The 14,315-nt window shown below is 51.6% G+C and overlaps 1 protein-coding gene across 3 annotated transcripts in view; it reads left to right on the top strand.

Annotated features, from left to right (window-relative positions):
- ctnna2 (catenin (cadherin-associated protein), alpha 2) overlaps nt 1–14,315 on the top strand; it is a 271,296-nt gene that overhangs the window by 246,712 nt on the left and 10,269 nt on the right. For 2 of the 3 annotated variants that reach the window (XM_030351804.1, XM_030351806.1), the window contains 4 exons: nt 3,352–3,503; nt 5,687–5,800; nt 12,106–12,287; nt 13,952–14,057. In XM_030351804.1, the coding sequence (XP_030207664.1) occupies nt 3,352–3,503; nt 5,687–5,800; nt 12,106–12,287; nt 13,952–14,057 (554 nt within the window). Of the gene's footprint in view, nt 1–3,351; nt 3,504–5,686; nt 5,801–12,105; nt 12,288–13,495; nt 13,706–13,951; nt 14,058–14,315 lie in introns of those variants that run through there. The other variant, XM_030351805.1, reaches the window with a different exon arrangement.

Genomic DNA, 14,315 nt, shown 5'->3' with positions numbered 1-14,315 from the left:
TATTGTTCTATATGAGTGCAATATAAAGTATAGTACAGACTCATTAACATTAAGAGCCATTTAACTGGTCCAGCTCGCAAACATACAAACAAAAGGCTGTTTGACAGGCCAGAGAGAACACCGAAGACAGAAATGGAGATCGAGAGAGATTGGAGAGATAGAAAGACAGACAGACAATCAGACATAGATCAATAGAGGGGAGAAAGAAAGACCGACAGAAGACAGACAGACAGACAGACAGACAGATCAATAGAGGAGAGAGAAAAAGACCGACAGACAATCAGAAAGACAGACAAAAAGACAGAGTGGAAGGGAAAGAGACGGAGAGAGAGTGCATTTCAGAGTGCTGGTGTTCACCGACCAAGCTGCCACCATGCATTTGTCTCTCCCCTCTTGTTTTGTATTCCACTGTCCTCATTAGACCTAGCTTATGCCCCATCTCCAGCGGGCTTAGACCTTCAAACTGCAGCCTGTCGCCTTACCCCAGAACCGCTCCTGTGTGCAGTATAGATAGTCACCACTAAATGTTTCAGGGGCAGTTGAGAGAGCATTACGTTGAGCTTTTCCTTTACATGTAAAAGGGAATAGGTAAAGCCAGAGCCTTCGTCCCAGAGTAATAGCTCATTTTATCTTTTCTGTCCCTGCCTGCTTCTCTCATATATCTCGTTGGCTCTCTACCGCTCTCCCTTGCTCTGTCTCTCCCTGCCTCTCTCTCTACCTCCTCCACCTCTCTCTGCCTCTCTCCCTTTCTCTTTCTCTCCCTGCCTGTCCCTCCACCTCTCTCTACCCCTCTCCCTTTCTCCCCCTGCCTGTCTCTGCCTCTCTCCCTTTTTCTGTCTCGCTGCTTCTTTCTCCACCTCTCTGCCTCTCTCTGTGTCTTTTTCTCTCTTCTCCATGTCTCCCTCTTTCTGTTTCTCCTCTCTCCTTCTACCTCTACCTCCCCCACTCCCCATCTTACAGTCTACCTCTCTCCCCATCCCTATATCTCTCTTTGTCTCTCACTCACTCTCTCTATGCCTCTCTATATTTATCTCTTGTGTCTGATTCTCCCTCTCCCTCCCTCTCCTGCTGCCTCTGTGTCTCTCTGTCTGTCTCTTCCTCTCCCTCCGTCTGTCTGTGTCCTGTGTCTCTCACGGCCCCCCTTGTTGCTCTCGTCGTCACCTGAAGAGCTCTTCATAGTTCATCCTACCCCCAGTTGACCACTTTAGAGTTAAATGCGTCGTCAAGGCAGGCAGCATTTGAGGATGTTGCACCATGCGAACAGATGAGCGTCCATAAATAAATGAATTAATGGGTTCATGGTATTCCGTGCTTGGTCAACAGTCAATAATATCACAGCTTTTGATAAGAGCTGTTCCCGTGTGCAAAGCACGTCGTTTTGCAGCTCTGACTCAACACCCGATTATGTAACAAGTTGCTAAAATAAAATAGCATTTATTTTAGCATTGAACAATCAGCATGTCTGTTCTGATTCCGCACAGCATTGTTTACACACACACACAAACACAGACAAAGCGCATCCAAAAAACCATCCCAATCCCATCCAGATGTTAGAGTTAAAAAGGAAGCCGGTGGTCCCGTCTGGAACGCTATGACCGCTCTGACATCCCCTTCCCACATCGTTATCTCCCTCACAGCGCACTCAGACGTGCACGGACACAAGGCCAACTCATCACACGTTCGCCGCTCGCTAATTTATGCCAGCGGTTCAGGCAGGCGTTCCCAGCGCATGTGACAGACAGACTCCCCCCCCCCAACCATCCCGGCATCGGTAGCCGAGGTGAGGCAGCTAATTGGTGTGTGTTGTCTGATTGCAGCTGTCGCCCGAGCTGTGATCCTGGATGACATGGTAGCGCTGCCTTGCTTGTTGTTCGAGTGCCTCAGTAACCAAAGAGTGGCAGAAGAAGGGGCTGCCAACACACAGAAATAAACGCAGAGCGTTTGTGTGTGTGTGTGTGTGTGTGTGTGTGTGTGTGTGTGTGTGTGTGTGTGTGTGTGTGTGCGTGTGTGTGTGTGTGTGTGTGTGTGTGTGTGTGTGTGTTTGTGTGTGTGTGTGTGTGTGTGTGTGTGTGGGTGTTTGAGTGGGTGTATGTGGGGTTGTGTTCGTGTGAGTTTAAGTGTATTGGTGGGTGTGTTTATGTATGTTTGTGAGCACTTTTGTGTGTGCATAAGTTTATGCATGCCTGTTTGTTCCTGTTTGCATTAAAGAGTTTACGTGTAAATGTATATAAATATGTATATAGGACTTTTAAGTCACACCGTCACATGGCATTTAAAGCTTCCATCTTGGAAGCATAGGAGCACTGGAATGTTAGTGGTTGTGTTAGTATTAATTTTTTTTTGGTCTTTGTATAGATATTGATTGTGACACGATTTGTCATTATGGGGATACTTTGTTGTGTTTGAAACTGCCACAGCGCTTCTCATGTGAGACGGGGCCAAACAATGTTTTCATTAGCCTAGGTTACGGTATATTTACGCTGATTTTGGATTTTACAGAACTACAACTCTCTTGAGCCCTCTCAATATGGTGGGTTAGTGCCAACAAAAACCCCATTATGTATTCTGATCTACAAACCCTATACACAGTTTATGTGCTTTTGCCTGTGTGTGTGTGTGTGTGTGTGTGTGTGTGTGTGTGTGTGTGTGTGTGTGTGTGTGTGTGTGTGTGTGTGTGTGTGTGTGTGTGTGTGTGGTGTGTGTGCGTGTGTGTGTGTGTGTCCTTGGAGGGCAGTAAATACACTCGACCCAGTGCACTTTCATATATTCTCTTTTTTCTCTCGTCTCATGGCTTGCCCTCCCATCACTCATCCATATTTTCACTTGGAGGACCGGTTTTATTCTATGGAATACAGGTCCCACTTGTACATTTGCCTGTCTTGTGCCCATTCATCTAGCAGCCATCTTGGTTCACCGCGTTAGCTGGGAAGGGGAAGGGAAGGAATGCAGATTCCTGCTCTGTCCTTGGAGACTTCTAACCCCTCCATCCTTCCCTCGCTTCCCTCTCTCCCTGTCTCCCTCCCTCCTTCCCTCCTTCTCCCTCTCTCCTTCTTTCCCTCCCTCTCTCCCTTCCCCCCTCCCTTTATCCCTCTCTCCCTGTCTCTCTCTCCCTCCCTCCTTCCTTCCCTCTCCCTCTCTCCCTCCTTCCCTCCCTCTCTCCCGGTCTCCCTCCCTCCTTCCCCCTCTCCCTTACTCCCACTCTCCCTCCTTCCTTCCCTCTCCCTCTCTCCCTCCTTCCCTCCCTCTCTCCCGGTCTCTCTCCCTCGTTCCCCCTCTCCCTTACTCCCACTCTCCCTCCTTTCCTCCCTCTCTCCCTCCTTCCCTCTCTTCCTCCCCCCCTTCCCCCTGCAGTGATGCCTCGCTTCGCCGAGCAGGTGGAGGTGGCCATCGAGGCTCTGAGCACTGACCCCCCGCAGGCCTTCGAGGAGAACGAGTTCATCGACGCGTCCCGCCTGGTGTACGACGGCGTCCGCGACATCCGGAAAGCAGTGCTCATGATCAGGGTACGTCTCATGTCACGTGGTCGCCATGCCTTCATCGTTGTGGATAACTCTAAAAAATTGTTACAATTAATTGGCTTTACATTTTTTCCTAATAAAATAATGATATTGTGTTCATATGATGTACGCCTTTTGGTGAACGCTTTTATTCAAAGCAACTACATGACCGAAATGTTAGCATTATTCCTTATTTAATTATATTAGATCTGTTCAGTGTTCATATCTTGACACAAGATTAAAAATGTAATATTTCTCGTTCACTTGTATACACAATGTCGCAGGGGGATAGGAAATCAGTTTTAGTAGACATTTATTTGACTATCATAGCGTTTCGCTGTTGTTAATTTGGAAAAGCACATGCAACCCGAGCAAAACATTTTTTGAGCTAACATTTGATCACCAAAAGCATCCCAAACAGCTTCCCATTGGCTGGCAATGTTACCACCCTCCACCAATAAGCACCATATGCCAACAATGTAACTGCCATCTTAAGAGCCCTGATAATCAGTACGTCGAGGGCCTCTCACTACTGGACGGCTTCCCAGCTCAGCAGTAAGGAAACTATTCATCGGGAGATAATTTGATGGTTGGTAAATAATGTAAACCAGGCAGCCCTCCACAATCCTGGCCCCGCTGGCCTCATGATCCTCCCGGCTTTCGCGGAACAAACTCAGAGGAACATGCTCATGGTCCCCTGTTTGCCACCATGGCATCTCGCAGGGGAGTGCCGGTGACAAAAGGTCGTACATCTGGGCTCTTTCGTTAGTCCTCCCCCTCTAAAAATTAGTCATTGTTTGACAGATTCAACCTTCGGAACGCCACTTAGCAATGGTTTTCACAAGTACTAGCTTGTTCAGAAAACGGGTAGCAAGGAACCGAAAGTGGAGTAATACCAGCTGGAAAGGATTAAACCTGAGAGGAGTCTTTTCAGTTCCCCGGGCTTTGTTTGTGATTGTTTTTCACAACTCGGAAGGATGTGACTACTAAATATGAAGGCTGTGGTCCTTATAACAAAAATACACATGTGCGAAAAAATGGTTACTTATATTGTAAGGGTTATTTTCCTCTCTCTCTCTCTCTCTCTCTCTCTCTCTCTCTCTCTCTCTCTCTCTCTCTCTCTCTCTCTCTCTCTCTCTCTCTCCCCCCTCTGGGTTGGCTTTGATTCGACAGAAGTCCTGAGCCTGGGAAGGGGGAATGGGGGGATTAACCTCATCCACTAACTAGCATCTCTGCAGGCCGTTATCCTCATCAATGTATTCTGCATTTGATCACCACCTCGGATCACTAACCTCTAGGAGTCTTTAATGTTGATTCCAAACAATGATGCAAGGGAGGCGAAACCCCACCCCCTCCAGAGAGGGCTGAATTATTCAGTTGCTCCCATACGACGGCTTTGATTGTCCGGCCTACCTGCTTGTCATTTACGGTACTGAAGTGGAACACGTTTCATCTCCCGGCCGTCACACCCTACCGCAGGGGCCGCCACCGCCTGTGGCGGTGAATGCAAACGCAGTGACAGGGAAATGTCCCTTTTGATTTTCTTTAGTGCTTTTTTTTTTTTTACTATGTGGTCTTATAGCCGAGCTTCAATCCCAAAGTGTCTCTGAGTTGATTATTTTAGAGGCATGTCATTAAGAGATAGTGGTTAGGGCGTCTGGCTCATGGATGTTTACGGGTAGACTGTGGACATGGGGGATAGGTTGTGTGTTGATGTGGGGGTTGGGGTGTGTGTGGACATGGGGGTTGGGGTGTGTGGACATGGGGGTTGGGGTGTGTGTTGATGTGGGGGTTGGGGTGTGTGTGGACATGGGGGTTGGGGTGTGTGGACATGGGGGTTGGGGTGTGTGGACATGGGGGTTGGGGTGTGTGGACATGAGGGTTGGGGTGTGTGGACATGGGGGTTGGGGTGTGTGTGGACATGGGGGTTGGGGTGTGTGGACATGGGGGTTGGGGTGTGTGGACATGAGGGTTGGGGTGTGTGGACATGGGGGTTGGGGTGTGTGTGGACATGGGGTTTGGGCTGTATGCGGACATGAGGGTTGGGGTGTATGGGGACATGTGGGTTAGGGTGTGTGTGGACATGAGGGTTGGGGTGTGTGGGGACATGGGGGCTGGGATCTATTTGGACATGGGGTTTGGGGTGTGTGTGGTCATGGGGGTCCCTAACTCCTCCTCCTGTCCTGCAGACCCCTGAGGAGCTGGAGGACGACTCAGACTTCGAACAAGAGGACTACGACGCCCGCAGCAGGACCAGCGTCCAGACCGAGGATGACCAGCTCATCGCCGGGCAGAGCGCCAGGGTGAGCACTCATCCCTCCATTCAGCCGTTCATGCTTCCATCCAGAGCGTCACCTGCACAGACAACCACAAGGCAAAGTACAGAAGTACTATCGAATGGGCTTCCAAAGCAGTCCATGAGAGAGAGAGAGAGAGAGAGAGAGAGAGAGAGAGAGAGAGAGAGAGAGAGAGAGAGAGAGAGAGAGAGAGAGAGGGAGAGAGGGGGAGAGAGAGGGGGGGGGGGGGGGGGAGAGAGAGAGAGAGGGGGAGAGAGGAGGGGGGGGGGGAGAGAGAGAGAGAGAGGGAGAGAGGGGGGGAGAGAGGAAGAGAGGGGGAGAGAGAGGGAGAGTCCCCTTCCCTTCCCATTGCCCTAACCAGGCTTTAACCGGACTCATACAACCACCTCCATTTAGGATCACGCAGCAGTGCATGCAAGTCCACTTAAATGAGCCTAACAAGTAGGATTGTTTCCAATTTAGCCATACCTAGGGACCGCAGGTGTAATGCTGCATTCGGAAATAAAGAAGCATTTACTTAACTGCTCATCAGATGTCCAAGCACTCTGAGAATACATTATAGCTGTGCACCAGGAAGCCAGGCTATCCATGTTACTGGGCCTGGTGCTGGGGAACTGGGCCTGGTGCTGGGGTACTGGGCTAGGTGCTGGGGCGCTTAGCGTGGTGCTTGGGCCCTAAGCCTGGGGCTGGAGTACTGGGCCTGGTGCTGGGGTACTGGGCCTGGTGCTGGGGTGCTTAGCCTGGTGCTTGGGCCCTAAGCCTGGGGCTAGAGTACTTGGCCTGGTGCTGGGACCCTAAGTCAGACGCTGGGGTACTTGGCCTGGTGCTGGGGTACTGAACCGGTTTATTGGTAGTGAGCCTGGGCCTAGGGTACTGGGCCTGGTTCTGGGGCTTTGAACTTCATCCTGCTCCACTGGGCTTGTGTTGGAACACTGCGCAAAGACCATTAAGGGTTCATCAGTGTTTGCACTAGCCTGCAGCAGCACCAGGCAGTATCTGGCAGGGTGATGCACACTGAATGGCTCGGGGATGAGGAGAGTGTGGCTTGGCATCCTGCCTCTCCCTGCAAGGCCCGTGGAGCTGAGCTTCCCTGGGCCCGGGGCCGGGATGATATCCATGCATCTGGAAGAAGAAGGAGAAGCAGTAAACCCCACCAAAACTGCATTTTGTTCTCGACAAATTCCTGCAGCGCTCTGCTTACTCCCCAGAATGCAAGTGGAGCGGTATTAATAGACGGCTGTGGATACCGCGGGGCGATCGCTGCAGGGCCAGGCCTTTGGAAGAACTCTGTTGAAGCACTTCAAAAGGACTGAGCAACACGCCGCCGCTGCTGCTGCTGCTGCTGCTGCCTCCTCTCTGACGCCATCCGCTTTCTTCTTCCAATTTGGGCGTCCTATTAGTGCCTCTAAAACAAAGTCCCTCGTCATTGAGCCCCATTCCAAGCGCGGCGCTTTAAAGACTGCGCGGCGGAGCGTTGAAACCCTGTTGCCCAAACACAAAACTTAATTTCAAGCGAGTTAAAAATATAAACTCGCTCCTTCCCGGAGCGTCTTCCCCCCCCCCCCCCCTTGCCTCCCCGCTGGGTGCAGCATCGGCCGGGCCATCTGAGCTCAGACTCACCACACATAGCGGCGACCACCTCCACCACCAACGCCAAACTGTCAGCGCTGCTGTGCGTGTGATGATGAGTGGGCCCCGGTCCTTCTTCTGCTCGCTCCTTCTCCGCGACAGTTTGGCGCCGCAGCGGGGGGGGGGCGGTTGCTTGCGTGCACTGCCAACACGAAACACAAAAAAGTGTTGTTGTCGTCGTCGCCTCCGTCGCCACGGACTGCGCGACTGAACTTTGAGTGGAGGCGTCTCTCTGCTCGCACGCCGTCGTGTATGAATGGACGAGTGAATCACCAAGCCTTCGCGATACACTGTTCCCGCCGTGTGTCGACCTCTAACACATACCGCCTTAATGGTGCCTATTGTGTTCACTTATTTATTAATTATAATTTCTTCAACCGCAGGGCCAACTGAGCGGTTGAAGCGGTTGCCGTCGACAACGGCAAAATGTCGGAAAATAATTTACCCATCATTCTGAGATCCCCTCTCAGGGGGCCTATGAAACCTCTCAGTCCCAGGGCCCAATGGCAGGTTAATGCAGGCCTGGGCCGGGGCCTCGGATATGTGCTCCAAGTGGAGTGGCATAGTCTACATGTGCTGCTGCCGGGGCTTATAGCGTCTCACGGTCCGACAGCCAGACACCGCTCTCCCCCTGATCTGAACAGACACGAGGAGGCGTAAGCCAGGCTCTCTATAGGAGCTGACAGGGGCACACAGAGATTTATTGCCATGATCCCTCTGGACTGCATACCACCAGACTGTACTGCGACCAGATGCAGCCTCACACAGGGAGCCAGCATTACAGCCCTTCTCGCTCTCTCTTCCCTATTGTATCTTTCAGGGTGCTATTGCCTTTCCGTTTCTCTCTCTCTGTGGCTCAGTCGCTTTCTCTCTCTCTATCTCATTTCTCTCTCTGTGTCTCTCTCTCTCCCTCTCTCTCTCTCTCTCTTACTTCCATCTCTTTGTCTCTCTTTTTCTCTGTGTTCCCTCTCTTACTCTCCCTCTCTCTCTCTCTCTCCTTCTCTCTCTCCCTTCTATCTCTGAGTGTCTCTCTCTCTCTCTCTCTCTCTCTCTCTCTCTCTCTCTCTCTCCCACTCCCTCCTTGTCCTCCTGTCTCACTCTGAGCCCCCCTCTCTCTCTCTCTCTCTCTCTCTCTCTCTCTCTCTCTCTCTCTCTCTCTCTCTCTCTCTCTCTCTCTCTCTCTCTCTCTCTCTCTCTCTCTCTCTCCCTCCCTCTCTGAGTCCCTGTGCGTCTCCCTCCGCGGCCCCCGACTGCAGATCCCCGGAGGCCTTTGTTCCGGGAGCTTTTCCAGCGCGGCGCACCGCTGGCCTCTCCCATTACAGCGCCGCCGCTGCCCGTACGCGGGCGCCGAGTCGCCGGACGCCTGCGTGCATAACAAGGAGACCCACGGGGGAACGCTGCTGCACGCCGCTTCTCCTTTTATCTGAGCGCGTGCGCTCACAGCAGCCCGGGGGAAACACGCCACGGAGAGCACACATACAGCCACACAAACACACACATACACACAAACGCACACAAACACCACGGCGCCCACAGTACATACACACACAAACACACACACACCCCCGATTCCACCATACACACACTCTCATACACACACACACACACACACATATGCAGCCCCCCTTACGCACACACACACACATACACACACACACACACACACACACATCTACCCCCCCCCCCCAACAACACGGTGATTGGATAAACACTGCTGATAGGTCAGCCATAAAATTGAACTCTGTGGCCGGGGCGCATCATTTCAAATGAAACAAATGAAAGTCGTTTTGAGACAGCGCCCTAGCGCCGGAGGAAGCCCAGAGAGCTGTAATCCCCCCGGGGGACGCGGCCATATGTTGTGTGCAGTGTTTTGCACGGTGGCGTCCTAGCACCACCAACCCCCTGCCCCTGACAGACTGGCAGCACTGGGAGGCTCCCAGACACCAAGTTGGTGATCCGGGAGGTGGTTCGGGGCGAGAGGGATTTGAGGATCAATTAATTTGAGAGAGAAAGAGGACAGGGGGGAGAGGGTCACCTGCCAACCTAACAAACCCACTGACGTCCCCATGAGCTCCGGTGTTTACCCCTGCGCCGCTAATTACTATTGTGGTTTATGTTCTCCCTCCTCCCCTATGTTACTCCTCTCTTTCTCACTCTCTCTATCTATCTCTCTCTCTCGCTCGCTCTCTCTCACTCTCACTCTCTATATACCTCTTTCGCTCTCTCTCTCTATCTCTCTCTCTCTCGCTCTCTCTCGCTCGCTCTATCTCTCTCACTCTATCTATCCTTTGTCTCTCTCTCTCTCTCTTTCTCGCTCTCCCTCCTGCTTTCTCAATCTACTCTATATTCCCCCACCTCCTCCCCTCCTCTTTTACCATTCTCCTCATATTTTTAAGGCTCATTTGGAGCACCAAGCAAATCCCCCCAGAATCTCAGACTGGTCTTTTGATCAGAAAAGAGAAAGAAGAAACACAAAGGCAGGAAGTTGAGTGAAGACGGCCGATCCCTTTGATCTCACGCCTCCGTGTCCCCGGGGTCCAGGCCATCGGGCCGCTCCGCTGCATTGCGCCCGACGGCTGAGCCTCCACGCTACGGGCCGTTCCGCTGGCCATCAGAGGAGGACCCTACGCCCCGAGATCACCGGTTGTGTGCGACCTGGCTCTTCCCCCCCCGCTGGCAGCCGTACACAGCAGTCAGTCACCTGCGACGCAGCACACGCGCTAATTAGCCGTGTGTGAATAATGGATGCGAGGTAGGCAGGGAACATATGGTAATGACCATTTACTGCAGAGGAAGGGTCGGCACCGGTGGGGGGGGGGGGGGCTTAAGGCGCAGGGGTATGGCTATACTGGCTGTGTGTTTTAATGAGGGTTCCAGCGGGCTGCTCACTCTGCTCACTCACTGCCTTGACGGAGACCATGCACTCACCTGTGGGATGGCTTCCGAAGCGCCAACTCTGACGTGGTGGCGGGGCCGTGGGTTCTGGTCAGCCGAGCCTCGTCTTTCTCGTCCACTTCCATGCCGCCGTGTCCAACGACGGGTGCTCTGTGATAGCCCGTCGATGTTTCCCCGCTCGGCACTGAGAGCTCGGGTGTTTGAGGTCTTATTTGGAGCGGAGCGACGGCGAAGGAGGAAGTATGTACAGTGTGCCGAGACAGGGGTAGGCTTTAGCCTGGCGACTATCTTCCTCAGCCATCAAACGCCGGGGGCCCCACTGGGGGTCCTACAGTGCAGACGATCAGTCAGGTCACATCTGGCGGTTGCTGATGAGGGGGCTCCGCCTGTTTGTGATTCCATTTCCTCTCTGTTGGCGTGGCATCTGTGCGGCCCTTGCCTGCTCTCACCTGCCCGTCGGCTCTCCTGAGCCTCTCCGGGACACAGGGGGGGCTTATCTCTCTTTTTTTGTTTTTCATTTCCCCGCTCCTTCGCTGACACATATGCTGAGAGACAGAAGTGAGACGATGAATTCTCTCCCAGTAAGCCCACATCTCCTGCCTCCCTCCTCCCTCCCTCCCTCCTCCCGCCACACACAAGCTTTGCTGTGACAGTGATAGGGGAGGCCGGGGAGAATGGAGAGAGAGGAATAACTTTAGAGAGGGCTCCTTAAGCAAGAGAAGATGCTCATTTGAGGACTGCAGCAAAAGTAATGGAGTCGGCCAAACGGAAATTAACAAATGTTTAAACCCCGCTCAGAGAGTCCTTCTGAAATAACCGGGACAACAGGTTGACTTCTCCCTCTGTTTTAGCTGTGGGACATCGCACTGGAGAATGGATGCATTCTTCAGTGCTTCAGGTTCTGAGAAAACCGAGATCATTACAAATAATGCCGGGAGCGCAACCTTAATGAGAGCTTGATGACTCCGACACCCGGCGAGAGAGAAAATGGAGATGCAGGGAGAGATTTGGTTTGAAATCGATTTGGTTCATACAATGTGAAGTTACTCAAAATTTGGTTTTTACCTGAACTTTATTTGAAAGAAACCAATGGTGTTGGAATACTACATTCAATGTGCTGGCCTAAAGCTATTTCAGTCAACACATTCAAGCATTGCTCCATTTTTGACTGGTGACGTTTGCCACAGTACAGAACCTTTCTCTTTTTTTGTCGCCCTTGATTTTTTTTGTATTGATCAACTCTACCTCCCTCCCCTTAACACACCTGACATTCCCTTAATCTGTCCTCCCTCCCCTTAACACACCTGTCCTTCCTCATTAACCAATGGGAAATATGTCTTTAAGGTGACAGCTAAGGGGTTAGGTAAAATTCTACCTGTATCCATGTAGACTATCCTGCCCCTCATTTCCTGTCCCACATTTCCTCTCCCCTGACAACTCTCTCTCTCCGTCACACCCTGCCACTCTCTATCTCCCCCGCTTTTTCCGACGCTCCTCATGTCATACTGCCGTCAGTCTCTCTCTCTCTCTCTCTCTCTCTCTCTCTCTCTCTCTCTCTCTCTCTCTCTCTCTCTCTCTCTCTATCTCTCTCTCTCTCTCTCGCTGTCTCTATGTCTGCCTCTCTGTTATTCTGTCTGTCTGTCTATCTGTCTGTCTGTCTGTCTGTCTGTCTGTCTCTCTGTCTCTCTCTCTCTCTCTCTCTCTCTCTCTCTCTCTCTCTCTCTCTCCCCCTATCTCTCTCTGTCTCTCTCTCTCTTTGATGGCCTGCTCTCCATGTGTCCCACCAGGCCATCATGGCCCAGCTGCCCCAGGAGGAGAAGGCTAAGATTGCCGAGCAGGTGGAGAGCTTCAGGCAGGAGAAGTGCAAGCTGGACGCCGAGGTTGCTAAGTGGGACGACAACGGCAACGACATCATCGTGCTGGCCAAGCAGATGTGCATGATCATGATGGAGATGACAGACTTCACCAGGTACCACCACCGGCTCCCCCGTCGCCTTGACAACGCCTAGGGGGGAGGGGAAGGGGGGGGGGGGGGGATCAACTGTTCCTGATTCGATCTAAAGAATAATTTAATAAATTTTTAGTCATTCAAATCCAATCCACCCTTTCCGATCCAATTAAAAGAATAATTAAGGTCAATTCAATTCAAAGGCTATGCACACACGGTTGTATGGTTTATGGGAGTGGATGCTGTGTTTATGTAGTGGATGTTGTATAAATTGTGTCAAATGTGATGTGGTTGATATTGGATATATTCAACAACAAATGGGTGTCTGCTTTTGTATTATTATTATTTATTAATTAAGCAGATTCTGTTTTCCACAGCACTTAACAGTGGATTCAGATCCATGTCATGAAGGAGCAGGCAGGAGGATAGGCCTCTAGACACTGGGGATCGCTACCCAGTGTCCATCGCCTAGCAACACGTGGTCTCTGTAGATCTGTAACCAAGCACTATTTTACTGATTCAGCTGCCACCAGACGTGGGTTTGGATGGCGGTGCTGCAGCAATGGGCTCTGATCCAAAGATAACGGGGGCGATCCAACAGCATTTATTAGCTTATTGTAGATGTTTACCACAAACCGGCACCCTACCCCTCAATCTCCCCCATCTGTGCGCTACATTCCCCTACCCTCGCTCTCCATCTCCCTGTGTCTCTCGGTCTCTCTGTCTCCCTGTCTCTCTCTCTTTTGTCACTCTCTCTAGCTCTCTATCTCGCTCTCCCTGTATATGTCTCTCTGCCTCTCGCTCCCCCCCTCTCTATATCTCTCTCTCTTTCTCTAGAGAGAGAGAGAGAGAGTCGAATCTGCTTGGTTATCGTAAGCCGTCCCAACAGCCTAGAGTCTGCTCTCTGATGTGGCCCTGACTGCAATGATTTGATTGACTTAGATTCGCTAGAAGGAAAAAAAAAACGTATCTCATCCCATATTAACAAATCAAGATGAACAGCGTATCATTGAGTCCTTTGTGTTTTCATAAAAGCATCCATATGTTTACCGCCTACTTAGCTCATATTTATATAATATCCATACCTCTGATGTTTTCCTGAGGGGCCTCCTCTCAGTATTTATTTTGTGGTATTAAATTGTGTGCAATTCAATCATCGTAATGCAGTGTCTATTAGTTCATTACATTTCCACACTTCTGTTTGCCCTCTCCCTCCCTTCGACTTCCAGCCCTATGGTTCTGTATCTGCTTGTCTAAATGTACTGTCCCTTACACTCTCTCTTTTGTTCTCTCTCTTTCTCCCTCTCTCCTACCCCCCTATGTCTCCCCATCCATACCTTTCCCGCTCTCGTTCCCTTCATCTGTCTCTCTCCCTAACACTCTTTCTATTTCGAAATGTTCTCCTTTTTCTCCCTTACTCTCTTTCACCTCCTCTCCCTCCCTCCCTCCCTCCCTCCCTCCCTCCCTCCCTCCCTCCCTCCCTCCCTCTCTCCCCTCTCTCTCTCTCCCTCCCTCACTTCCCTCTCACCTCCCTCCCTCCTCCCTCTATCCCCTCTCTCTCTCTCCCTCCCTCCTCCCTATTTCCCTCCCTCCCTCTCTCCCTCCTCCCTCGCTCCCTCTCTCCCCTCTCTCTCTCTCTCTCTCTCTCTCTCCTCCCTCTCTCCCCCTCCCTCCCTCTCTGCCAGAGGGAAGGGCCCGCTAAAGAACTCCTCAGATGTCATCAACGCAGCGAAGAAGATTGCTGAGGCAGGCTCCAGAATGGACAAGCTGGCTCGCGCCGTCGCAGATCAGGTATCCTCTCCTCCATCCCCCTCCCTCTGAATTGTCTGCGTGGCGTTTCGTATTTTCTTGTCGGGTTGACACCATGCTTTGTGTTTGTGTGTGTGTGTGTGTGTGTGTGTGTGTGTGTGTGTGTGTGTGTGTGTGTGTGTGTGTTTGTGTGTGTGTGTGTGTGTGTGTGTGTGTGTGTGTGTGTGTGTGTGTGTGTGTGTTTGTGTGTGTGTGTGTGTTTGTGAGTGTGTGCGTCCGTGCTTGTGTGTGTGTGTGTGT

Source organism: Gadus morhua, chromosome 3 (assembly GCF_902167405.1).
Source record: "Gadus morhua chromosome 3, gadMor3.0, whole genome shotgun sequence".
NCBI lineage: Eukaryota > Metazoa > Chordata > Actinopteri > Gadiformes > Gadidae > Gadus > Gadus morhua.
This window is presented reverse-complemented; position numbering and strand designations above follow the sequence as displayed.